The 26,411-nt window shown below is 41.3% G+C and overlaps 2 protein-coding genes across 2 annotated transcripts; both read left to right on the top strand.

Annotated features, from left to right (window-relative positions):
- Positions 1 to 1,230: 1,230 nt before the first annotated feature.
- Positions 1,231 to 12,748, top strand: LOC110492264 (extracellular matrix protein 2). The gene is made up of 10 exons (XM_021566438.3): positions 1,231 to 1,748; positions 2,030 to 2,155; positions 3,904 to 4,070; positions 4,254 to 4,797; positions 5,095 to 5,210; positions 7,955 to 8,090; positions 8,330 to 8,487; positions 10,317 to 10,456; positions 11,251 to 11,577; positions 12,045 to 12,748. The coding sequence occupies exons 1-10, from the start codon at positions 1,577 to 1,579 to the stop codon at positions 12,235 to 12,237; spliced, it is 2,079 nt and encodes a 692-aa protein (XP_021422113.3). The 5' UTR covers positions 1,231 to 1,576; the 3' UTR covers positions 12,238 to 12,748.
- Positions 12,749 to 13,009: 261 nt separating this feature from the next.
- bgna (biglycan a) lies at positions 13,010 to 19,885 on the top strand. Its single transcript, XM_021566437.3, has 8 exons — positions 13,010 to 13,308; positions 14,964 to 15,221; positions 15,706 to 15,818; positions 16,974 to 17,187; positions 17,375 to 17,485; positions 17,632 to 17,725; positions 18,460 to 18,598; positions 18,715 to 19,885. The coding sequence occupies exons 2-8, from the start codon at positions 14,972 to 14,974 to the stop codon at positions 18,910 to 18,912; spliced, it is 1,119 nt and encodes a 372-aa protein (XP_021422112.1). The 5' UTR covers positions 13,010 to 13,308; positions 14,964 to 14,971; the 3' UTR covers positions 18,913 to 19,885.
- The last annotated feature ends 6,526 nt before the right edge of the window (positions 19,886 to 26,411 follow it).

Here is a 26,411-nt window from a genome sequence, read left to right as displayed (position 1 = left end):
GTTGTGGCTGCTTTGTGTGATGTATTGTTGTCTCTACCTTCTTGCCCTTTGTGCTGTTGTCTGTGCCCAATAATGTTTGTACCATGTTTTGTACTGCTACCATGTTGTTGTCATGTTGTGTTGCTACCATGCTGTGTTGTCATGTGTTGCTGCCTTGCTATGTTGTTGTCTTAGGTCTCTCTTTATGTAGTGTTGTCTCTCTTATCGTGATGTGTGTTTTGTCCTATATTTATATTTATTTTTTATTTTTAATAAAATGGATTATTGACCTCTGCATACCCTGAGCCTGCCTGCCATCAGGTACCGTTGCCCCACCTCTGGTTACTGACCCCTGCCTTCCTTGACCTGTCTATTGCCTGCCCCTGTTGGATTGTTAAACTATTGTTTATTCGACGTGGTCTGGTTCTGGGTCTTATCTTCATCCTTGATAATGAATACGGGTCCAGGTGCAAACGTTGAACTAGTGCAATCATTGAGTAAATCTGATCCTATAAGTGTCTAGGGCGTATGCTGAGATGACAGTCTGTTTTGCTCTTGGTTGGCCATGCAGCAGGTCTGCAGGTGTCTGTTTCTATAAGCAGGAGGATGTAGGAGTGTTTGGTATTTACTCACTCTGAGCGGTTGGTGTCTGGCACACCTTTTTAAATCTCACAAACAGGATTTGGACATCACAATGAAGTAGGAGTAGGATAATTTTATGTGGTTTTGAGAAATTAGACATGAAATGCAACCAGGGGTCATACTGGGAGAAATAGTACAGACGGACAGTGATAGAGGTGGTCCAGAATGCAGTAAATGTTGCTGCAATCATGTCACACTCCACTCAAAGATAAGGTTAAGTTTTTATGTATACTCTTAGTTACAAGAAAAGTGTGTGTAAAGAGAGATGCAAGGCCCTGGTGTAACTACAGGGGGAAAACCATGCTGTCAAGCAGGGTCGAATAGCAGAGGGAGAAAAGTCCAAGAATTTCTCAGGAGTGTGGTCTCTGTGTCTCGCTGTCCTGCTGGCTGGTAGTGGTTGGTGGTGGGGTGGGCTAGGGAGGTGTTGGACACAAAGCAACCTTTCATTCCAGCTGGACTCCGATTGGAGAGCTTGGAGAGTTTAATTTTTTTTTATTTCTGGCCACACAGCACAGTGGGCTATACCTCTTCTGGCCCGTAGCCAATGGGAATGGGCCTTAGATAAACTGTCTGTTTGGGCTGTCAGAAAGCACTCCGCTGGTTGACATCACAGTAATTATTTGACACCTCCAATATGCAGTCTCTGACTGGACCTCCTCTATTGGTTTGTTAGGTATACCATGGGCTGTGGGTGGAGAGGAGAGGTAGGTGGTTTCTTAAAGATGAATGAAAGGGGGTCTTTGTCCTGAATTTTTTTTACTTTTATTTTTTTTACCCACTCCCCTGCTTCCTCTCACCACTCCTCTATCCTCTCACCTTTTGGGGTTTTTCTGGGGTGTGTGGCCAAAAATCATGTCCTGGGGGTGAGAGTCTATAAAAGCCATTCAGGAGTTGAGATTCCTCACACTCACTTTGAAAAGGTTTCTGTCCAAAAGGAGACTGACCAGGAGAGTCCATGGCAGAGCTGACCATGAACAGATTAGCGCTCCTATTTTTCTGCTTATATGCAACAGCCTCACTAATTGATGGGAAGCCCAGCCATAGAACAGAGAAGCCCAGGAGCTCCAAACCCGTGGTAGTAGCTGACTTACCTGATCCGGATAACACTGATGATACTCTCCTCCCTGGTAAGTTTTCTTGGAAAAGGATGGTGGGGGCAACATGAATGCATACTTCACAGTGCTTCTAGTTTTTGTGATTACAGTGTGTTCTCCCAAGTCAAGGGTGGTCCACCATCCTTCAGAAAGAACTGCACTGAGTTTTCAAAGACAGAGTGTGGTGCATATAGTTTTATTTAGCATCAGTTTCATGTAGACTTTATCTGTGGATCATGTGTAGTTTGGGTGAGTAATGGTGTGTTTGTGTGTGTCTGTTGTTGTGTGTGTCTGTTGTTCTGTCTGCCTTGCAGGTGGCAGCGGGCAGTGCTCTGTGAATGGGATGTTCCTGTTTGACAGGGCCATGTGGTCGCCTCAGCCCTGCTCCGTGTGCCAGTGTCAGAGGGGAACTGTCAGCTGTCACCCTGTCCCCTGCGGCGGTAGGCATTCAAGTTGTAGATTGTTATGGAAGGATTGTAATCTTATTTGTGGTTATTATATTTAATGGCAGATTTTTAGTTGAAATGTCCATGCTGACTAAGTGTACAGACTGATCAGGGCATGGAATTGTGTACATACAGTACCAGTCAAAAGTTCATTCAACGGTTTCTTTATTTTGACTATTTTCTACATTGTAGAATAATAGTGAAGACATCAAAACTATGAAATAGCACATATGGAATCATGTAGTAACCAAAAAAGTGTTAAACAAATCAAAATATATTTTAGATTCTTCAAAGTAGCCAGCCTTTGCCTTGATGACAGCTTTGCATACTCTTGGCATTCTTTCAACCAGCTTCACCTGGAATGCTTTTCCAACAGTCTTGAAGGAGTTCCCACATATACTGAGCACTTGTTGGCTGCTTTTCCTTCACATCCCAAATCATCTCAATTTGGTTGAGGTCAGGTGATTCTGGAGGCCAGGTCATCTGATGCAGCACTCCATTACTCTTCTTCTTGGTCAAATAGCCCTTACACAGCCTGGAGGTGTGTTGGGTCATTGTCCTGTTGAAAAACAAATGATAGTCCCACTAAGCGTAAACCAGATGTGATGAAGTTTCGCTGCAGAATGCTGTGATAGCCATGCTGGTTAAGTGTGCCTTGAATTCTAAATAAATCACAGCCAGTGTCACCAGCAAAAGCACCCCCACACCATCACACATCCATGCTTCACGGTGGGAACTGCCCATGTGGAGATCATCCGTTCACCTACTCTGCATCTCACAAAGACACGGCGGTTGGAATCAAAAATCTCAAATTTGGACACATCAGACCAAAGGACAGATTTCCACCGGTCTAATGTCCATTGCCCGTGTTTCTTGGCCCAAGCAAGTCTCTTCTTGTTATTGGTGTCCTTTAGTAGTGGTTTCTTTGCAGCAATTCGACCATGAAGGCCTAATTCATGCAGTCTCCTCTGAACAGTTGAGAAACGTATAAAGTTCTTGCAATGTTCCGGATTGACTGACCTTCATGTCTTAAAGTAATGATGGACTGTCATTTTTCTTTGCTTATTTGAGTTGTTCTTGCCATAATATGGGCTTGGTCTGATGTTAGTACGAACTCGAACCCAGGCGCAGAGAAACACAGCAAGCATAGGTAAGGGTAAATCCAAAACATTTGCTTAGAGTCTTAACAGAAACAAGGCAGCTGTACAAGTGCATACAAATTAAACATTAAACCTAAGCAAAGATACAGACTACCTGAGGAACCTAAATAACAAGGCAACCAAGTGAACAGAGAAGGTCATTAAACACAGGTGAATCCAATGAGTAACAATCAGGGTAACCTGGAAACTAGAAAACAGGGTAAGGGTGCCCTCCAGCGGTAACCTAAGGAAACAACAATCAAATAACACAGAAACTGTGACAAAATTAACTTTTAACAAGGCACACCTGTTAATTGAAATGCGTTCCAGTTAACTACCTCATGAAGCTGGTTGAGAGAATGCCAAGAGTGTGCAAAGCTGTCATCAAGGCAAATATAAATATATTTTGATTTGTTTAACATTTTTTTGGTTTCTACATGATTTCATGTGTTATTTCATCGTTTTGCTGTCTTTACTATTCTACAATGTAGAAAATAGTAACAAATAAAGAGAAACCCTGTGATGAGTAGGTATGTCCAAACTTTTGACTGTTACTGTTATATACTGTATAAATATGAATGTAACATATTCCCTCTTCCTCAGGTTCAAATAACCAGCAGACAGTGGCTCCCAAAGCCAAGAAACCCTCCTCTAATGCAGAGAAGAAAGAGGGGATTCCAAAGCAGAAGAAGAGTCTCCAAAGGACATCAGAAGAAGGAGGAGCAGGACGTCAGAAGAAGGAGGAGCGGCATGTTACTCCAGTGAAAGTGGTGGGTGCCCATGGGAAAATGAAGAGGGCAATTCTATAGGAACTGCACAGCAGATGAACTAACAATGCTTTGACTATTGTATTAATGTTTTGCCTATGACTGAGTATTGACTGACAGGGATTTTTGGAGAAATGTAATATATATCATTTAATATATTTTGTGTGTGATGTCTATGTTGTATAGGTTGCTGTTGTGAAATCCATGGCCACCCAGAACAAAAAACAAGAAGTAGCAGTGAAGAAACAGGAAGTGGCTGTGAAGAAACAAAAAGTGTCTGTGAAGAAACAGGAAATGGTTGTGAAAACAAAAGTCAGGAAGACCGAGGTCCCTGTGGCCAAGAGGCGTGACCCGAAGATAAACAAAGACAGCCTTCCGTACCTTCCCTACGATGATGACGATCACGATGACCATGACCACAGCGAGCATGACGACATTGACGACGATGATGATTATATCATCAGGGCCACCGGAAAACCCACCATGAGGTTGGCACCAATGGGGAGACCAGTCACCATGGCGACTGGCCGACTGGCTACTACCACCACTAGGAGACCCATGGTGAGGGGGCCGGGACGTGCTGTGGTCACATTCCCCAGGAGACACAGCATCATGGAGTCTCTCCCTGCTGGCTGCCTGCTCTCAGAGTCTCTGATTGCCTGTGGCAGCACTGGCATGGTCCACATCCCCATCCTCTCAGACCAGGGGGTCAAGACCCTCTATCTGGCAGGTGAGGATATACAGGGACAATTAGCAGAGTCAAGAGGGGGGACAAGAATCTGAGTTCAGGCTTACTAAAATAGGTAACTATGTTTAAGAAGTTGGAATTTTGGGAAGGCAAAGGTTTTACCGTTGTGTGCGTCAATGCAATCAAATGTCCTTTGCGGTGTTTACACAGTTGCATATATAAACATATTTTGTACACAAAGATACTGCATAAACATTAAGGCAGGTGCAATGGCATGTGAACCCAGGCCTTTCTCTGTTTGAGGAGACTGGGTCAGCTTGTGTTCTATTCTTTTATCAGACAATAAGATCAATAAGATCCCTCCCCGGGCGCTGGCTGGGCTGCCCAACCTGGAGTGGCTGGACCTAAGCAAGAACAAGCTGGACGACTCCTCCATCAGCCCTGACCTGTTCCAGGTGAGTCTGAGAGCATCATTCAACTCAACATATTTGGCTTTAGTTCCAGTTGGACCTCTACTGTGCTCCCAGACCCACCTACACATCTCAGCCTCAAGTTACTTCAGGGCTCTATTGACCATTATCATGCTGCATTACCTGGATTCTTCTCAGCCTGTTATGATAGAATTTAAACATGTACAGTGGGGCAAAAAAGTATTTAGTCAGCCACCAATTGTGCAAGTTCTCCCACTTAAAACGATGAGAGGCCTATAATTTTCATCAAAGGTACACTTGAACTATGACAGACCAAATGAGAAAAAAAAAATCCAGAAAATCACATTGTAGGATTTTTAATGAATTTATTTGCAAATTATGGTGGAAAATAAGTATTTGGTCACCTACAAAAGTTTATCTCAATACTTTGTTATATACCCTTTGTTGGCAATGACAGTGGTCAAATGTTTTCTGTAAGTCCTCACAAGGTTTTCACACACTGTTGCTGGTATTTTGGCCCATTCCTCCATGCAGATCTCCTATAGAGCAGTGATGTTTTGGGGCTGTTGCTGGGCAACACGGACTTTCGACTCCCTCCAAAGATTTTCTTTGAAATGCTTCTTACGAAGCCACTCCTTCGTTGCCCGGGCGGTGTGTTTGGGATCATTGTCATGCTGAAAGACCCAGACACGTTTCATCTTCAATGCCCTTGCTGATGGAAGGAGGTTTTCACTCAAAATCTCACGATACATGGCCCCATTCATTCTTTCCTTTACACGGATCAGTTGTCCTGGTCCCTTTGCAGAAAAACAGCCCCAAAGCATGATGTTTCCACCCCCATGCCTCACAGTAGGTATGGTGTTCTTTGGATGCAACTCAGCATTCTTTGTCCTCCAAACACGACGAATTGACTTTTTACCAAAAAGTTATATTTTGGTTTCATCTGACCATATGACATTCTCCCAATCTTCTTCTGGATCATCCAAATGCTCTTTAGCAAACTTCAGACGGGCCTGGGCATGTACTGGCTTGAGCAGGGGGACACGTCTGGCACTGCAGGATTTGAGTCCCTGGCGGCGTAGTGTATTACTGATGGTAGGCTTTCTTACTTTGGTCCCGGCTCTCTGCAGGTCATTCACTAGGTCCCCCCGTGTGGTTCTGCAATTTTTGCTCACCGTTCTTGTGATCATTTTGACCCCACAGGGTGAGATCTTGCGTGGAGCCCCAGATCGAGGGAGATTATCAGTGGTCTTGTATGTCTTCCATTTCCTAATAATTGCTCCCACAGTTGATTTCTTCAAACCAAGCTCCTTACCTATTGCAGATTCAGTCTTCCCAGCCTGGTGCAGGTCTACAATTTTGTTTCTGGTGTCCTTTGACAACTCTTTGGTCTTGCCCATAGTGGAGTTTGGAGTGTGACTGTTTGAGGTTGTGGACAGGTGTCTTTTATACTGATAACAAGTTCAAACAGGTGCCATTAATACAGGTAACGAGTGGAGGACAGAGGAGCCTCTTAAAGAAGAAGTTACAGGTCTGTGAGAGCCAGAAATCCTGCTTGTTTGTAGGTGACCAAATACTTATTTTCCAGCATAATTTGCAAATAAATTAATTAAAAATCCTACAATGTGATTTTCTGGATTTTTTTTTCTAATTTTGTCTGTCATAGTTGAAGTGTACCTATGATGAAAATTACAGGCCTCTCTCATCTTTTGAAGTGGGAGAACTTGCACAATTGGTGGCTGACTAAATACTTTTTTGCCCCACTGTAATATTATGTCACAGTGTGGTGTTACAGAATAGTACAGGTATGTGCATGTCACAGTCATTTAAGTTATAGGTAGTGCCTAATGTTTAAACAAAATGATCCATCTTGTAGTTGGACTGCTAGAACTTTTGCTGTCTCCCGGATAGCGCATAAGAACAGAAGTTTAAACTGGCCCCATCGAGGCGAATGTCAATTAGTTGTTGCAATGACCCTGGGAATTTTGTCGGTCAACAGACAAGCCACAACTAAAAACAGATCAGTCATTTTTGGCAAGGCATCCTAAGTGGTGCAGCGGTCTCCCGAGTGGCGGAGTGGTCTAAGGCACTGCATCTCAGTGCTAGAGGCATTACTACAGACGCTGGTTCAATTCCAGGCTGTATCACAACCGGCCGTAAGGTGGCGCACAACCAGCCCATAGGGTGGCGCACAATTGGCCCAGCGTCATTAGGGTCGGGGTATACCATCATTGTAAATAAGAATTTGTAATTAACTTACTTGCCTAGGTAAATAAAGGTTAAATAAAATATATATTTTTTAAATGTACTTGTTCCCACTAAGGTGTCAGAGTTCCTGATGCCAGGAGCTCAACGTACTAAAAATTCCCTTGAGAGAGCATTAGTGTTTATTAACTACTTCGCTTGCAGTACATCTCAGAGTTGGACAGACTTGATAACAAAACACGAAAAGCACTTCATGAATAAGACAAAGAGTGGAATTCAATCAAATCACCACTGGGAGAACTGCCATTGCTGGGAAAAATCATATTATTGCACCATTGAAAAATAATATTGTGTACTAAGCCTACTGGCCTGTTACAGGGTATAATACTTGCGTTGATTATTCAACTGGTAGTTACGCAGGCTATACTGGTATAAGGCCCATGTCATAGGCGTAAGGTAACATTGCAGTTCTTGAGCTTGGACGTGAGAGAGAGAGGGACACTGGTTAAATCACGCTTAGCACTCTAATGTTCTAATGTGTGGAGATTCTTGGCTTGTTTCAGAACCTGACCCAGCTGAGGAGGTTGAATTTAGATGGCAACAATCTGACCAAAGTCCCCTCGATTCTACCGCCGTCCCTGGTGGAGCTTAAGATCAATGACAACAAGATCCTGGGCCTCACACCAAGCAGCTTTAAAGGTATAGGAAGGTGGAGTTTACAGAGACAGAAAGCTTTGTTTGTTCAAGCTTAGCTTGCACCTACAGTACTATTTCAAGTGACCTCAGATAGGATGTTCAGATTAGCACATTAGCATTGTTGGCGTAGCTCATTTAGCAACGAAAATCAGCAAAACAAGTCAAATTACATTGGATTATTGTATGTTGATATTATATGTTGATATTGTCATGTTGGGATTTGAAAATGTGTCTCTCCTCAGGTTTGTCCAAATTGCTGACACTGGAGCTTGAGGACAACCACTTCCACGATGGGAATGTGTCACCTTTGACCTTCCGGCCCCTCAAGAAACTCATCTATCTGCGACTGGAGGACAACAAGTTCCGGGCCATCCCCTCTGGGCTTCCTGTGACCCTGCAGGTCAGTGATTGGACGAGGTGCCTGTGATGTCACTGTAGTGAGCATGCAGGAGCCACTGATATGCAGTAGCCTCAGTCATACAAAGGAGCATAGCTCTCAGACATTTGAAACATCACCTTATTTTAAATAAGTTTTGGAATAGTCCACAGACTATGAGAGGTTTCAGATGTTTGACTAAACATATTTTTGGTAATTGCGAGCTAGGTGCACATACAGTGCATTCTGACTTTTTCACATTTTGTTATGCTACAGCCTTACTCTAAAAATGATGAAATGAATTTTCCCTCATCAATCTACACACAATACCCCATAATGACAAAATGAAAACAGGTTTTTAGATTTTTTTTGCATATTTATACACATTTAAAAATCTGAAATACCTTATTTACATAAGTATTCAGACCCTTTTCTATGAGACTCGAAATTGAGCTTAGGTGCATCTTGTTTCCATTTATCATCCTTTAGATGTTTCTACAACTTGATTGGAGTCCACCTGTGGTAAATTCAATTGATTAGACATGATTTGGAAAAGCACATACCTGTCTATATAAGGTCCCACAGTTGACAATGCATGTCAGAGCAAAAACTAAGCAAAAACTAAGCCTAAAAACTAAAACTAAGGTCGAAGGAATTGTCCGTAGAGCTCCGAGAAAGGATTGCGTCGAGGCACAGATCTGGGAAAGGGTACCAAAAAATGTCTGCAGCATTGAAAGTCCCCAAGAGCACAGTGGACGCCATCATTCTTAAATGGAAGAAGTTTGGAACCACCAAGACTCTTCCTAGAGCTGGCCGCCGTTCAAACTGAACAATCGGGGGAGAAGGGCCTTGGTCAGCGAAGTGACCGATGGTCACTCTGACAGAGCTCCAGAGTTCTTCGGTGGAATGGGAGAACCTTCCAGAAGGACAACTATCTCTGCAGCACTCCACCAACCAGGCCTTTATGGTAGAGTGGCCAGGCGGAAGCCACTCCTCAGTAAAAGGCACGACAGCCCTCTTGGAGTTTGCCAAAAGGCACCTAAAGGACTCTTAGACCATGAGATACAAGATTCTCTGGTCTGATGAAACCAAGACTGAACTCTTTGTCCTGAATGCCAAGCATCACGTCTGGTGGAAACCTTACACCATCCCTATGGTGAAGCATGGTGGTGGCAGCATCATGCTGTGGGGATGTTTTTCAGCAGGAGGGACTGGAAGATTAGTCAGGATCAAGTGAAAGATGAACGGAGCAAAGTACAGAGATCCTTGATGAAAACCTGCTCCAGAGTGCTCAGGACCTCAGACTGGAGGAAAGGTTCACCTTCCAACAGGACAACAAACCTAAGCACACAGCCAAGACAATGCAGGAGTGGCTTCGGGACAAGTCTCTGAATGTCCTTGAGTGGCCCAGCCAGAGCCCGGACTTATACCCGATTGAACATCTCTGGAGAGACCTGAAAATAGCTGTGCAGCGACCCTCCCCATTGAACCTGACAGAGCTTGAGAGGATCTGCAGAGAAACTCCTCAAATACAGGTGTGCCAAACTTTTAGCATCATACCCAAGATGTCGTTGTTTTAGTATTTTTTAAAATAAATATTCAATCATTTCTAAAAAACTGTTTTTACTTTATCATTATGGCGTATTGTGTCGATTGATGTGGGGGAAAAACAATTTAATACATTTTAGAATAAGGCTATAACGTAACAAAATGTGGAAAAAGTGAAGGGGTATGAATACTTTCCGAATGTACTTTATATTATTAACTCCCAATCTGTAGTGTGTAGACTAGGTAGGTCCCCCTCACCCCCCTAACAACACGAATACTCAAAGGTTTGCGGTTTGTATTCTCAGGCACTTCACCTGTCGCATAACAGAATAGAAGAGGTGCATGAGGGGATCCTCAACAAGACTGTCAACCTCAGGTTTCTGGATCTCAGTCATAATAGGATCCGGGAGGACCGCATAGCCCCAAGGGCCTGGATACACTTGTTGTAAGTCCCAACAACCTCTCTCCATTCTTGCTTTTGCAGCATTTAGGAGGTTATTGTCCAGTGTAAAGATTACTGTTACTCTGGTTTTGAGCTCCACCTTGAAGGGAATGTTGGAACACATTTTATTCCTATTTCTGATCTTGCAGAAAAGTGACCTCAGTATTTACTTTTTGAATGCATTGAATATAATTTTTGTTTAACAAAAGTTTTTGTAAAATGCATGAACATCAACATTATTGCATACAGGATTCTTAAGCAAAAGTTTAAATGGTGTAATTCATCTGACACTCTGTACATGTGTTAGTCTCCTGGCAATAACGAGAGGAAAATATAATTTTAATTGCATCTTAGAAGAAAAAGGAGAAAAGGAAAAACAAGAGAATAGAGGGCAAAGCCACGGAGGACATTGTTTTGGGGCCTGCTGATGTGGCTGGCTAGACAGCGGCGCAGCAGACACAGTCCAGCTTTATGATAGGTTGTAGAGAGTCAAGCCCAAAGGGAGGGACTGCTGGCCAGCTGCCTTTGTGTTAAGGCTCTTAGTGGTTTGAAACTCCTACAATGTTGTGAGACAAATGTGATGGATATGATGGAACCCTCTGGTCAAAGATGGAGAAAAGGGAAACGTTGAACCAGCCTTCTAAAGAAAAGGTGGACTCAAAATATAGTCCTGAGATTGGAAAAGTCCCCTTTTAACTGGAGACATAATACAGTACATTACCTTCTATCTCTTCATGTCTTCGAAACTTTTCACATATTGAGCAAAAGATCTCCCTGTATTTTCCCCACCATTTCAGAAAGTTGGAGTCGTTGGACCTGTCGCACAATAAGCTGGTGCATGTTCCCTCCTTCCTCCCTGTGGGTCTACAGCAGCTCCACCTGCACCACAACCAGATCGAGCGGATCCCTGGCTACGTGTTTGGCCACATTAAACCGGGACTGGACCTCCTTCACCTGTCCCACAACAGGCTGGCCAACGACGGCATTGATGATGTGTCCTTCCTGGGCCTGTACAACTCCCTGACTGAACTCCTGCTGGACCACAACCAGCTTCGCTCCATCCCCAGGGGGCTACTGAAGCTCAAGAGCCTGCAGCTCCTCCGCCTCAACCACAACGTTATCAGGTAACTCAACCAAAACGTTATCAGGTAACTCAACCAAAACGTTATCAGGTAGGTCAACCGCAATGTTGTCAGGTAGGTCAACCGCAATGTTGTCAGGTAGATCAACCGCAATGTTATCAGGTAACTCAGCCGCAACGTTGTCAGGTAACTCGGGGGCAACATTATCTAACGTAACTAACTTCACTCTATAAAGCAGTTCTAGGTTTTACTTGTGACTTTAATCTTGCTTGATACAGTCCTCTTCCTCCCATTTGGAGATGAAACAACTTTGAGAAGAGCACAGTTGCCACTAACCATAATGGCACATTCAGATCTGAAATTGCTATTGTGAATCTCAACGTGTAATTTATGTTTCTCTCTCAGTCGTTATTTCCTTTAGCCGGATCAAAGGTTGTTCTGTCTTGTCTGAGTATCTGTCTTTCTGTCGGTGGTAACTGAATGTCCGTCTTTTTCTTTCCTCCCTGCAGATACGTTCCTCTGAACTCTCTGTGTGACATGCGCCAGAGTGACGACTCGCCCCTAGTCTCCGTTCACCTGGAGTACAACCTGATTGACAGGCGTCTCATCCCGCCCACCGCCCTCTCCTGTATCAAGACCTACCACAGCATCATACTACGGCCCCAGAGTTACGAGGAAGATTACCACCATGAAGATTACTAGTACCCCCCCTTCCTCACCTCCCTCCTTCCTTTTCACCCATTTCTCTCCCCCCCCCCCCAACACCTTGTCTGCGTTTCTCATTACATAATTTCCTCTGAGTCCGTCTCTTATTGTGATTAGCTTAGTCAGACTTATGACACCCAAGCGTTATGCAACAGCTGAAATTAGACTTCTATCCTAAGTCTGACCATAATTCTAGGGCAATGTTTATGCAACCAGCCCTTTGTCAGTGGGCTTCATTATCACAATGAATGAGAACGATTGTGTGTGTTTTTCCTGTTTTAAAGTCTCACTCTGTAAAGCAGTTCTAGGTTTTACTTGTGACTTTGAGCTTGCTTGATACAGTAGCATGTATTGAAAGAAAAATCATGTGTGGTTACCAGTAGTGAGAGCCAAAGATGTCCAGGTGCCCTCTATACTAAACTCACTGTTTTGTTGTTTGTACAACTGTTTCAACTTTGTGACAAACTTGTGTAATGAAAAATTGTGAAAATAAAAAAATCTTAGATAATTGCTGGTCATTGTCTATGGTAACTGTAAATAGTCTTAGTACCTCAAATAATCTGCCTATGTAGCACTGGGTAGTGTTGCGGGGTATTTTATTCTTAGTTGATTCTGTATTTGCCCTATTAGTGCTGTGATAGTACTTTTTATTTTATTTTGGCCTTATACAATAGCTTAAATAAAAATGTATGTAAATAGATCTCAAACGTTGAATCAAAATAAGTTTAAAATAACTAATCTCTTTCTCTCTCTCTCTCTCTCTCTCTTTCTGTCAGACACACGCATAAACACACAATGAAGCAGCAATGAAAAGGGGACTGGACCAATTTTGGGTTATGGCTTAAAATACTTGTTTTTTTCCTTTTGGTAACTACTTCTGTGGTTTTTAACAGGTACTGTGCAGAGCTCTGACTCTGCTGGCAGACGGACTCACAGATAAAGGATCATCACATGGAATAAAACACGTATCCTGTATATCACTTTGAGGTTGAATTCATCCTTATTTCATTTATTTGTATCTTTCATTTATTTTGTAAATAATTTTTAGTTTTTCCAAGAACTGAAACGGTAAGTGTCTTAGTAAATATATTTGAGCTTCTATTTGAGTTTCTTGACCTACAGATAATAATATATTCAGTATGGTTTACAATAAGAGGACTATAATCTACAGCTTTATTATACAGTTCCACAGTTGGTTTAACATTCTGCATTTGAAAAAAAGATTGATTGTTAAAGTAATATTTGACATTTGAAATGGACTATTTAGCTTTGAATGATTTGTTTAAGCCTTCTGGGGGCTACACAACCCTACCTTGTCTACACATTCTATATTCATTTTATTGGCCATATTTAATAAATGGATCTTGTGACAGAACAAAGATGAGGATAATATCACAAACATTAAAAACTCATAGCCACCCCTTACTGTAGTTAAAGGCCTCGCTGCAGGGAAACAAGTCTATTACAAAATTATCGACTAAGCAAATAAGTAATTATTGTGTACATCATACATCTCATTCAATGTATTTAGAGATTCTCATGTATATGTATTTAGAGATTTGACACTGCTGATATAGATAATGTTTGGGGGAAAGAGTGCTATGACAGAGTGGGTCTATAAAAAACCTTGCCTGAGACCAGCCAGTTATGTGGCTTCTGGGGCCTTACTGTGGTAAAGGATGTGGGAGTGCTAAGGGAGGGAGTAGGCCTTTCACAACACGTGGCAAAGGCAAGGAAATGCCAGTTCCACAGCAAAGGCTCTTTGCTCACATGGAAAACTCTCTTTGAAGAAAAAAACATTTCAATGTTCTTATTTTCATCAAGAATCCTCTAGCTAAAGGTTTATCTGAGATTATCCCAAATTACCTTAGGGCATCTATTGTTAGTTTGCATTACAATCCTGCTAAGAAATATTGACAGATCACACACACTGTACTATATTGTACTATATTACACAGACTTATATGTAATGCCGGAATTGTCTTTTGCTATATGTTACTGGATCTGAGATTTTACCATTTTAGTGCATAAATCAAAGAAGCCACAGCCTCAGCTAAAAGCAAATAATTAATGAGAGCAGATTTCATAGTTACAGACTCAAAGACCACATAGTATCCATGGTCCATGATTTTACTGCCTCTTATACCGACCACAAAATTGATGGGAAGAATAAAGATTGGCTTTTAAGAGAGAACGCCTATGACAGATATGATAGATCACATCTTGAGATTGAAGCCTAACAAATAGATGTATGAAACCCAGAGTGTATTTCATGCTTTGTCACTGGCTACAATTGCTTTTGCTTTGGAGTGGCAATGTTGACAATGAGATTACTCTGTCCTGGAGGAGTGAACTGTAACACAATGCTAGTTATACTGCCCTACAAAGGCAAAACACAGTAACTACGAATTTGGTCAAAAGAATTTGATCTGTTGTAATGGCCAGGTACATTATCTGAATAATGTGGTATTTAGTTTCCTGACACAAGAACAAGCCAGTTGATCAGAATATATCATGGAGTATCAGAAACATTGAAGTTACGTGGTTACTGTGTTTTGCATTTGTAGGGCAGCATAGCGTGTGTGTGTGGGCAACTCTCCAATTGTAGGCTACAGGAATTATAGCTAGATAGTTGCTGAATTCATAACTGTGGCACTTAATTGACTGCTGCTCATTTCTGTGTGCTTTTTTGTCTTCCCCTTGTAATTTCTCTTCAACTAAAGGCCTAGCCATGCTTCCCTTCTCTGTTGTCCTTCTCCTGCTGTGTGCCACCCCTCTTCCTCCCGCCTCTGTGGCCCTGCCCTTTGAACAGAAGGGCTTATTGGACTTTGGGAAGAGCATCGATGTAGAGGGGCTGATGATGATGATGATGAACGATGAAGAGGAAGGCTCAGCGGTTGAGGAATACTATAAACCAGAACAGCCTACGTGTCCATTCGGCTGTCAGTGTAACCAGAATGTTGTGCAGTGCTCTGACTTGGGTGGGTGAAGAGATACAATGTCACAATATTATAATATCATATTGTCTCCAAATGATTCTTTACACTGAACATACAATTGTTAATGTGTAGCCAGCAGTCGCACATCTGCACGTTGCTTTTTAGTGCTACGTGGAGTCATGGCCATCTGGTTTCTTCTTAATTATATGGTGACAGCTGAGCTCACACATAAACAACAATATACTGTATGGGTACAAACCACAGCCCAGAGCATTACTCAGCATTGACCAAATTACAGCATGACGATAAATTCTAACTTGTGGATTTATCCTCATATAACCTTAAGAGTGAGAACACACTGTGTGTGTCTGATATTGTCATGATTCATAGATTTTTATAAAAATGTAAAGAAGCAATAACACAATATATTATATTGCAACTGATTTCTTATCATTGTGAACTGACAAAATGTGGTAAGGTGTATAAAATAAAGCAGGTAAGTTAATCTCGTAGTTTCTATCTGCAGGTTTACACTATGTGCCATATGACATCCCCCCGGAGACCAGGCTCCTGGACCTTCAAAGCAACCAGATCACTGAAATAAGAGAGGGTGACTTCAAGGGACTCAGTAACCTCTATGTGAGCACCAACAGTCAAAACACAAATGGTGGAAGAGAGTTCTGGCATTTCAATAGAAGGAAACGTCACTTATCTGTCTTTGCTTTCTTCATCGTATCCTAACTAAAAAAGAGGCATACTTTTAATGACGTGTCTTCAAATTATACATTGTATAATATATGGGTTGTTCTTGAATTGCGGTGGTATTTGTGTCCCTTGCATTTGCAACCATGAAAAGCACTTTCAAATGACAAAGAGTTACACATCATACATGTTTTTGTTTATATTGAACTAATATATTTATATTAACCATAATGCAAGTCCTTTATACTGCAAAGCCTTATGTTCATGCATTGTTTAAAGTCCTTAGGGTAAGCAAATTGGTTTGTCCCAGTAGTGATGTGCAGAGTTGTGGTGACATGTTTTGGGAATTTAGAGATATCCATCTGTTATTTTCAAAAATAGAAAGTGAACAAAATTATTTAATACTATTGAATAGATCAATGCAAACAAAGAAGGCTATTCAAATACTTTTTTACTAGTATAATGTCTCTCCCTCAGTTGTATGTCATTGGTGTTACCGCCTTGAAAATCACTCATTACAAAGATTTACAAGGACCTTCAGCATTCCCTCCAGTGGCAAACTGCTATCGGGGAAGGGGTACATATATTAAAGAAAATTATTAGCTAATCACACCCTTTCACTATGTCACAAATTTAAGGATTCCATTGATAATTTGGGGTGTCTAAATCAAAAGTGTCACTTGTGTTACTCGATTCAAATGAAGGGAAATAACACTGTGAGCAAAATTATTAATCATATAATTTTAGTAAATTGTTTTTTAAAGGGTTAATGACCTTACATTTGAGGATCTGTGGCCTCCATTTAAGAAAATCCTCAATAAACAAAAATGTCTCATTGGTGTTAGCCTCATTGGTGTTACTACTCCTATTGGTGGCACAATGGTATCCTAATGGTAAAACATATTTAAAGTAATTAAGCTGCCATATTAGCTGATTTAGAATGGAAAGATGTACACAAATACGTTTAAATAAAAAGTTAATATTTTCCAAAATTCCATGCCTAAATGCCACCGCAATTCAAGAATTAACTGTAACACATTTATTTTGGGTAGGGGTGGCTGGTCTCCTCATGACCTATGCCTCCTTTCTCAGGCTTTGGTGTTGGTGAATAACAAGATCTCCAGGGTGCACCCTCGGGCCTTCATGCCCCTCAAAAGGATGCACAAGCTCTACTTCTCCCACAACCAGCTGACGGCCGTGCCCAAGAACCTGCCCTCTTCCCTGGTGGAGCTGCGCATCCACGACAACCATATCAAGAGGGTGGCATCTGGGGCTTTCTCTGGCCTGGGCAGCATGAACTGCATTGGTGAGATGGCAAGCTATAGTTATAAAAGACCTTATGCCAGATTTACTATGTGTTAGCACCAGATTTATTCTGTTTGGAAACACCATAACACATCTAACATCTTAATGTCTTTGAAGTGTAAATCTAGCCGCTTGAGTACTGGAGCAGGTTGTGGCATTGACTTAAAACACATATTTTTCTTCCTAAGAGATGGGGAGGAATCCTATTCAGAACAGTGGTTTTGAGCCCGGAGCCTTTGATGGACTTAAACTTACCTTCCTTCGCATTTCTGAGGCAAAACTCACAGGCATCCCTAAAGGTAGAAAACATGACAACCTTTATAATGATTTTCTTTGGAGTGTTCTGCGAAGCTGCAGGGCAATATTTGTTTCATTGCTACTTGCCACATATTTCCACTGAAAGTCCTTTGAATCAAGCGGTCACCTGTTTTCCCTCTCCATCTAGATCTCCCTGAGGGTCTACATGAGTTGCATTTGGATCACAATCAAATTCAAGCCATTGAACTAGAAGACCTAAGACAATATGAGAGTTTGCACAGGTACGTAGCTTTACAAGAGGGTGTTCAATGTCGGAGAGTTTCTAAAACTTATTAAATTATGAATTTATGAATGCTGTAGATGTTCACTACTTATCTTCAAATGTAAAAAAAAAAATATGTAGAAAATAAACAGCAGCCTACCAGGTGGCGCAGATGTCTAAGGCACTGCATCGCAGTGCTAGAGGTGTCACTACAGACCTGGGTTCGATCCCGGGCTGTATCACTACCGGCCATGATCGGGAGTCCCATAGGGCGGCGCACAATTGGCCCAGTGTCGTTTGGGCTAGGGGACGGTTTGGCCGGGGGGCTTTTCTTGGCTCATCGCACTCAAGCACCCCCTTTTGGCAGGCCAGGCACCTGCAGGCTGACTTTTGTCATCAGGTGAACTGTTTCCTCTGATATATTGGTGCGGCTGGCTTCCGGGTTAAGTGGGCGGGTGTTGAGAAGCGCAGTTTGGCAGGTCATGTTTCGGAGGACGCATGACTCGACCTTTGTCTCCCGAGCCAGTTGGGGAGTTGCAGCTGTAAGACAAGATTGAAATTGGGGAGAAAAAGGGAATAAAATACAAAAATAAATAAAAAGCATTTAAGTAACAACAGCATAAAGGAAGAGTCATTGTCCGAGTTGCACAAAATAAATAACGTCTGGTGTCATTGTGATAGTAGCACCCTCTAGTGGGTTTACCCTTCATTGTCTCATCAATCACTCGATTTCGATGTGTGTGTGTGTGTTAGGTTGGGTCTAGGCTACAATCACATTCGCAACATTGAGCATGGCAGCCTGTACTACCTGCAAAACCTGAGAGAGCTGCATCTAGATAACAACCGGATCCCCAATGTCCCTGGAGGCCTTGCTGGAATGAAGTACCTGCAGGTAAAGTGTGGAGGGGGTTTGTGAAGCAGCATCAATCACATCGACATTGGTGATTTCACTTGTTATCTTGTGTTTTTATGATGATAACAGTTGATATATGTAATGTTTTTAAATAGGTGGTCTACCTTCACTCCAACAACATCAGCCAGGTTGACGTGAATGATTTCTGCCCTAACGGCTTTGGTGTCAAGAAGACTTACTACAACGGGATCAGTCTCTTTGATAACCCAATCAACTACTGGGAGGTGGTGCCGGCCACCTTCCGCTGTGTCAGCAACAGGATGGCTGTACAGTTTGGCAACCACAAAAAGTAGTACATGAGAGGCACCAGCTGTAGGGTAATACATGCAACTCAGATACAACATAAATAACTTTGTTACACAGTTAAAAAACAATTTATTGATAGAAAGAGCCTGATGTATGGTAAAAGATAAATAACTAAAACATAACTGAAGTTTGTTTTGCATGCATGGAGTGGGTGATATTGTATATTGGAAAGAAATTCGTCATCCACATAATTTCAATCAACCAATCAAATGTATTTTAATACAATTTTTTTTTAAAATATTTGTTACTTTCAATTCAGCTGGATCATAGCAATTTGGGATTCTCTGTGATTTTGTTTTTTTGTTTGTGTTTTATCTCAAATTACCTCTGACCTGACAACTGATCTCAAATATTTGATATAGAAGAACAATGCAAACTGACAGTTGAAAGCACCTTCAGAAGAATCTGTCTTATAAATGTTGTTTAAAAAATGTTATTGTCATGATGTGTTTGCAGAATATTGAAGATTATTTAGAATATATTTTGCATACCCTTTATTGAAATTGAACAAAATGAATGTCATTTCGTGGAGATTCTACACAGGGACACTCAAAGTCAATCTTAAATGAATCCTTGTTTTATTAACAGCATGCTGGAGAGGTCACAGTACGACTTAGATGCATAAAATATCGGCCTGAAGTGAGCTCCGCTGGGGCAGTCCCATTAGATCACTTATATACATACAGACAAGTTATATTTGCATGATTTAGCTTATTCATCATTCATAATTAATTCATAATTAATGTTTGGTTCATTCATGTGACCGACCAATACCTCACGAGGCTTCTTCTCTCCAAGCTGAGATCTTGAAACTGAGATATCCCTTTCTCAAAACAAGGTTCTGGGCCTGCTGCCAAATTGCAGATACTGATAATGAGGATTCGTTCAATCAGTCACATGCATGAACACAGAAATTGGTTATTAGAAAAGCACAACCAATAAAATGTCCCATCACAGTCATGAGGGGTCTTATTTCTCACTCTCCCTATTTTATTAGGCCTACATTATGATCAGAGCCGGCTACAGAATGATCAGCTAGGCTAAGGAGACATCAGATTTTCAACATTTTGATGGCATATTTACAATTATATAAAATATATACAACACATTTTTCACACAACCAATAAACAAAGCATACCGACTTTGGCCGCTTCAATATCATGGTTTGCGTTTTCAACACCACAATAAATAGGCTATGTAAATCTCGACTAATGGAAAATACATCCCTCCCTACCTTGTAGGCCTACCCAGTATCGAAGGCTTGGCTTGACAATCTCCGAATGTCATTCAACTTTTTGGTGTTTTGTAATAGATGCCTCTTTCCATTCATCAAATGGCCGCTGCAGTTTGGATTGATTGATTTGATTTGTCAGTTTAAAAACATTCCTATATCCACATGGTAACCGGGAGTGCACCAAAAAAAATTGGGGACTTATTTCTATTGTGGTCCTTATTTTTTTACATAAATACAATTACATACTGTAGATACAGACAAAAAAAGGTTATATTGTTCACACATTAGCCAGCTTTTGACATTCTTTTAAAAAGTGGTTATGGTTGGTATGGCTTTGAGATGCTGTGGTAGATTGTTCCACTCAACAGCGCCGGTATATTAAAATGTGTTCTTACCAGATAAAACAGTGAATATTAGAGTCTCAGGTATTATGCTGGTGGACATCTCTAACAAATGAAAAAGACACTGAACAAAAATATAAACGTAACATGTAAAGTATTGGTCCCATGTTTCATGAGCTGAAATAAAAGATCCCAGAAGTGTTGCATATGCACAAAACCTTATTTCTCTCAAATTATGTGAACAAATGTGTTTACATCCCTGTTAGTGAGCATTTCTCCTTTGCCAAGATAATCCATGCACCTGACAGGTGTGGCATATCAAGAAGCTGATTAAACAGCATGACCATTACACAGGTGCACTAAAATGCAGGAATCCGGTGATGTGGTGATGTGGTGGAGAAAAGCAGTCCGATATCACGCTGTGCAGACTGGCAGGTGTCGACTGAGCTAAAGCTGGCTGGTGACCAAGCTAAAAGTAAAGTATGCTAGCCGTGGCTAACAGTGACTACTAGCTAGTAGCTAGTTAGTTGGCAAGCTGCTGATGGAAGTTCCACTTATAACGAATAAAAATAGCAGATCCGTACCACAGTGGGTGGGGAGTTTTGCAGGAAAGTATATTTAGATCATTGAACATGTTTGGGATGCTCTGGTTCGACGTGTACGGCAGCGGGTTTCAGTTCCTGCCAATATCCAGCAACGTCACACAGCCAAAATCAACAGCCTGATCGACTCTATGCGAAGCGAATGTGTCGCGCTGCATGAGGGAAATGGTAGTCACACAAGATACTGACTGGTTTTCTGATCCATGTCACTACCTTTTTTTTAAGGTATCTGTGACCAACAGACCTAATTCATTTATTTAAATTGACTGATTTCCTTATATGAACTATAACTCAGTAAAATATTTGTTGCATGTTGTGTTTATATTTTTGCTCAGTAAAGTTGGATCGGTACTTGGGGGCTGAGTCCATGATAATTGTGTGGAGCAGACCTAACTGAATCAATAATACAATTTTTTCCACAGATAGCCAGCTTAGCTGCTTAAAATGTTCAACCATCAGATGAGCGTGAGGGGTAATTTAAGTACAATTCTTACAAGCTTGTTTTGGCTGGTCTGTAGCTTATACTTGAGATGTTTGAGGTTGCTGGTGAACCATGATATGCAGGCATAATCACAGTGGCACTGGACTAGCGCACATGCCAGAGTCCTTAGGGTGTATATAGCTAGGTTTCCATCCAATGGTGACAGATTTGCATGTGAATATTCAAACATCTGCATAAAGATAATACCCACTCTGGTATTGGCACGTGCGCTCGAGCCAACAGCTCGCAGATACATTGTGGGTATAACCTACATGATGAGATTATCATGGACACTTTTGTTCATAATAATCTCATCATGTAGGTTATACCCACACTGTATCAGCGAGATCATTTTTATTTGCAAAACGGCAGCCATCGATCATCATGTTACCAGAATAAGACCCTCAATATTTATTGAAAAGCGCATCACCATGCACTTTCAACACCCTGTGAAGTTCATCATAATTTATTTAATCAAGCCTAATAAACTGCATGCTTTAACATAATGTTGTGACATTTTTTATCCAACATGTACAGTTGAAGTCGGAAGTTTACATACACCTTAGCCAAATACATTTAAACTCAGTTTTTCACAATTCCTGACATTTAATCCTAGTAAAAAATCTCTGCTTTAGGTCAGTTAGGATCACCACTTTAGTTTAAGAATGTGAAATGTCAGAATAATAGTAGAGAGAATGATTTATTTCAGCTTTCATTTCTTTCATCACATTCCCAGTGGGTCAGAAGTTTACATACACTCAATTAGTACTTGGTAGCATTGCCTTTAAATTGTTTAACTTGGGTCAAACGTTTCGGGTAGCTTTCCATAAGCTTCCCACAATAAATTGGGTGAATTTTGGCCCATTCCTCTTGACAAAGCTGGTGTTGGCCTGTGGGTAGGTTTATGACAGTCATAAATACCTCTTCCCCCCTTTTTCCTCTCTCTAACCTACTGATGTGAAATTTGAAAACCCCTTGGTTAACATAGGAACATCAGAAGGTGGGGGGAAATGAACTATATTCTGGTAATCTGACCAATTGAACATATGCGGTGGTACTTAATGAATATGATGTCAGTTCGGTTGTCATCTGAGACATTCTCATCAATGATAAGATGACATAAACTCTACAGTGGAAAGTCTGCAAATTGTAGTTATCGAATTCACATGGAATTGTTGTTCAATTTAAATGTTTGAATATAAAATTATTGGTGAAGAGATTAAATGTAATTTTAGCTTCCAAATGAGAGATTTGGGTTTTCATAAGGTTAGGGCTCTGCTCAATCAGTGGCAAGGGACAAGGGTTATAAAACAGAAGCTTCTAAAGCCATGACATAATTTTCTGGAATTTTCCAAGCTGTTTAAAGGCACAGTCAATTTAGTGTATGTAAACTTCTGACCCACTGGAATTGTGATACAGTGAATTATAAGTTAAATAATCTGTCTGTAAACAATTGTTGAAAAATGACTTGTGTCATGCACAAAGTAGATGTCGTAACTGACTTGCCAAAACTATAGTTTGTTAAGAAGAAATTTGTGGACTGGATAAAAAATGTTTTAATGACTCTAACCTAAATGTACAGTGCCTTGCGAAAGTATTCGGCCCCCTTGAACTTTGCGACCTTTTGCCACATTTCAGGCTTCAAACAAAGATATAAAACTGTATTTTTTTGTGAAGAATCAACAACAAGTGGGACACAATCATGAAGTGGAACGACATTTATTGGATATTTCAAACTTTTTTAACAAATCAAAAACTGAAAAATTGGGCGTGCAAAATTATTCAGCCCCTTTACTTTCAGTGCAGCAAACTCTCTCCAGAAGTTCAGTGAGGATCACTGAATGATCCAATGTTGACCTAAATGACCAATGATGATAAATACAATCCACCTGTGTGTAATCAAGTCTCCGTATAAATGCACCTGCATTGTGATAGTCTCAGAGGTCCATTAAAAGCGCAGAGAGCATCATGAAGAACAAGGAACACACCAGGCAGGTCCGAGATACTGTTGTGAAGAAGTTTAAAGCCGGATTTGGATACAAAAAGATTTCCCAAGCTTTAAACATCCCAAGGAGCACTGTGCAAGCGATAATATTGAAATGGAAGGAGTATCAGACCACTGCAAATCTACCAAGACCTGGCCGTCCCTCTACACTTTCAGCTCATACAAGGAGAAGACTGATCAGAGATGCAGCCAAGAGGCCCATGATCACTCTGGATGAACTGCAGAGATCTACAGCTGAGGTGGGAGACTCTGTCCATAGGACAACAATCAGTCGTATATTGCACAAATCTGGCCTTTATGGAAGAGTGGCAAGAAGAAAGCCATTTCTTAAAGATATCCATAAAAAGTGTTGTTTAAAGTTTGCCACAAGCCACCTGGGAGACACACCAAACATGTGGAAGAAGGTGCTCTGGTCAGATGAAACCAAAATTGAACTTTTTGGCAACAATGCAAAACGTTATGTTTGGCGTAAAAGCAACACAGCTGAACACACCATCCCCACTGTCAAACATGGTGGTGGCAGCATCATGGTTTGGGCCTGCTTTTCTTCAGCAGGGACAGGGAAGATGGTTAAAATTGATGGGAAGATGGATGGAGCCAAATACAGGACCATTCTGGAAGAAAACCTGATGGAGTCTGCAAAAGACCTGAGACTGGGACGGAGATTTGTCTTCCAACAAGACAATGATCCAAAACATAAAGCAAAATCTACAATGGAATGGTTCAAAAATAAACATATCCAGGTGTTAGAATGGCCAAGTCAAAGTCCAGACCTGAATCCAATCGAGAATCTGTGGAAAGAACTGAAAACTGCTGTTCACAAATGCTCTCCATCCAACCTCACTGAGCTCGAGCTGTTTTGCAAGGAGGAATGGGAAAAAAATTCCGTCTCTCGATGTGCAAAACTGATAGAGACATACCCCAAGCGACTTACATCTGTAATCGCAGCAAAAGGTGGCGCTACAAAGTATTAACTTAAGGGGGCTGAATAATTTTGCACGCCCAATTTTTCAGTTTTTGATTTGTTAAAAAAGTTTGAAATATCCAATAAATGTCGTTCCACTTCATGATTGTGTCCCACTTGTTGTTGATTCTTCACAAAAAAATACAGTTTTATATCTTTATGTTTGAAGCCTGAAATGTGGCAAAAGGTCGCAAAGTTCAAGGGGGCCGAATACTTTCGCAAGGCACTGTATGTAAACTTCTGACTTCAACTGTACTTTCCTCACATAGAAAGGTTGGATGGAACCCTGGTTAATGCCAAGCCATTTTGAGGATGCTGGAATTATATTTTGGACAAATGTACACATGCCTATAGGAGACTTATGGTACATTTTAAAAGTTAAATGACGCTTGGATTGGAGAGGAAGCAGAGCGCATCTCAGTATCAAAAGTAAAAACACTGCCAGACTGACCTGTTACTGTGCCTTTCTAGACCTTATAAACTGTCGAGAGTAGACCACAACTGATCCAAATGGAATTAAACATTCAAATCACAGGGATTACTCGTTGTTATTCATGACATTTTCACTGCAGCCTAGAGTAGAATGTTGTACTCCCTTCAAAATAATAAGGCAATTGTTCATTGCATTGTGGTGTTGTAGGCTAGTCTAGGTAGGGTTATTGTATTGTCCCTAAACAAGATATTCTAGGGGAGCTTTTTGAGCTGCGTGTCTCATGTCTTCAATGTTCTTTCATGTGCAATGTTGCACCTAGGCTTTCACACTGCCTATCAGCTATTCCTATTTGTTCTTGTGGATTCATATTGAAAATGTATGCAGCTATTAATTTATTTAACCAGGTAGGTTGACTGAGAACACATTCTCATTTACAGCAATAACCTGGGGAATAGTTACAGGGGAGAGGAAGGGGGATGAATGAACCAATTGTAAACTGGGGATGATTAGGTAACCAGGATGGCATGAGGACCAGATTGGGAATTTAGCCAGGACACCGGGGTTAACACCCCTACTCTTACGGTAAGTGCCATGGGATCTTTAGTGACCACAGAGAGTCAGGACACCCGTTTAACATCCCATCCGAAAGACGGCACCCCTACACAGGGAAATGTCCCCAATCACTGCCCTGGGGCATTTTATTTTAGACCAAAGGAAAGAGTGCCTCCTACTGGCTCTCCAACACTACTTCCAGCAGCATCTGGTCTCCCATCCAGGGACTGACCAGGACCACCCTGCTGAGCTTCAGAAGCAATCCAGCAGTGGGATGTAGCAACTGCAGATTGGCCAATGTGGTTTGATTTCTAGTTAGCCTATTGCAGATCTGAACAAATGATCCATCTACCACTTCTGTGGATAGAGGGCAGGCTAGACAGAATAGACACTATATTGACCTATAGTATTGTGAAAGTTAGCAGTCGGAAAAGTGTGGGGCATAAGGGAAGTACCAAAACACCTTGATATAGGGGAGGCGCATGCAAGCCGATGAGTAAATTCAGCTAGGATGCAATAAATTATATAGTAAAACCTGCAAAAGAGTGAATGTAAACCAGGGGAAAAAATGTAATACCCTCCTGTGCACAATTTTTTTTTTTAAACACACAACCTTGGCGAAAGCAACAATAAAAAGTTTGGATGGCAAACCCCCCCAGTAAATGTCGAACTGTCCCTAATTTGTAAATAAACTTCATATCACCCATCATAACCCAAACACATTAATCCTGTTTTTGTTGTCATAAACAAACAATCCATCTCATGTAGAGAAACGTGTGTTTTTACCTAGCCAACTGTGTTTAGATCAAAGATTACTTCAAGAGAGAGAACTTCGAAGAAGGAAAGAGTGTCTGGTTTACAAGAATTCTAACGC

The sequence above is a fragment of the Oncorhynchus mykiss genome, chromosome 16 (assembly GCF_057628025.1).
Source record: "Oncorhynchus mykiss isolate SJ-2025 chromosome 16, ASM5762802v1, whole genome shotgun sequence".
Lineage (NCBI taxonomy): Eukaryota > Metazoa > Chordata > Actinopteri > Salmoniformes > Salmonidae > Oncorhynchus > Oncorhynchus mykiss.
This window is presented reverse-complemented; position numbering and strand designations above follow the sequence as displayed.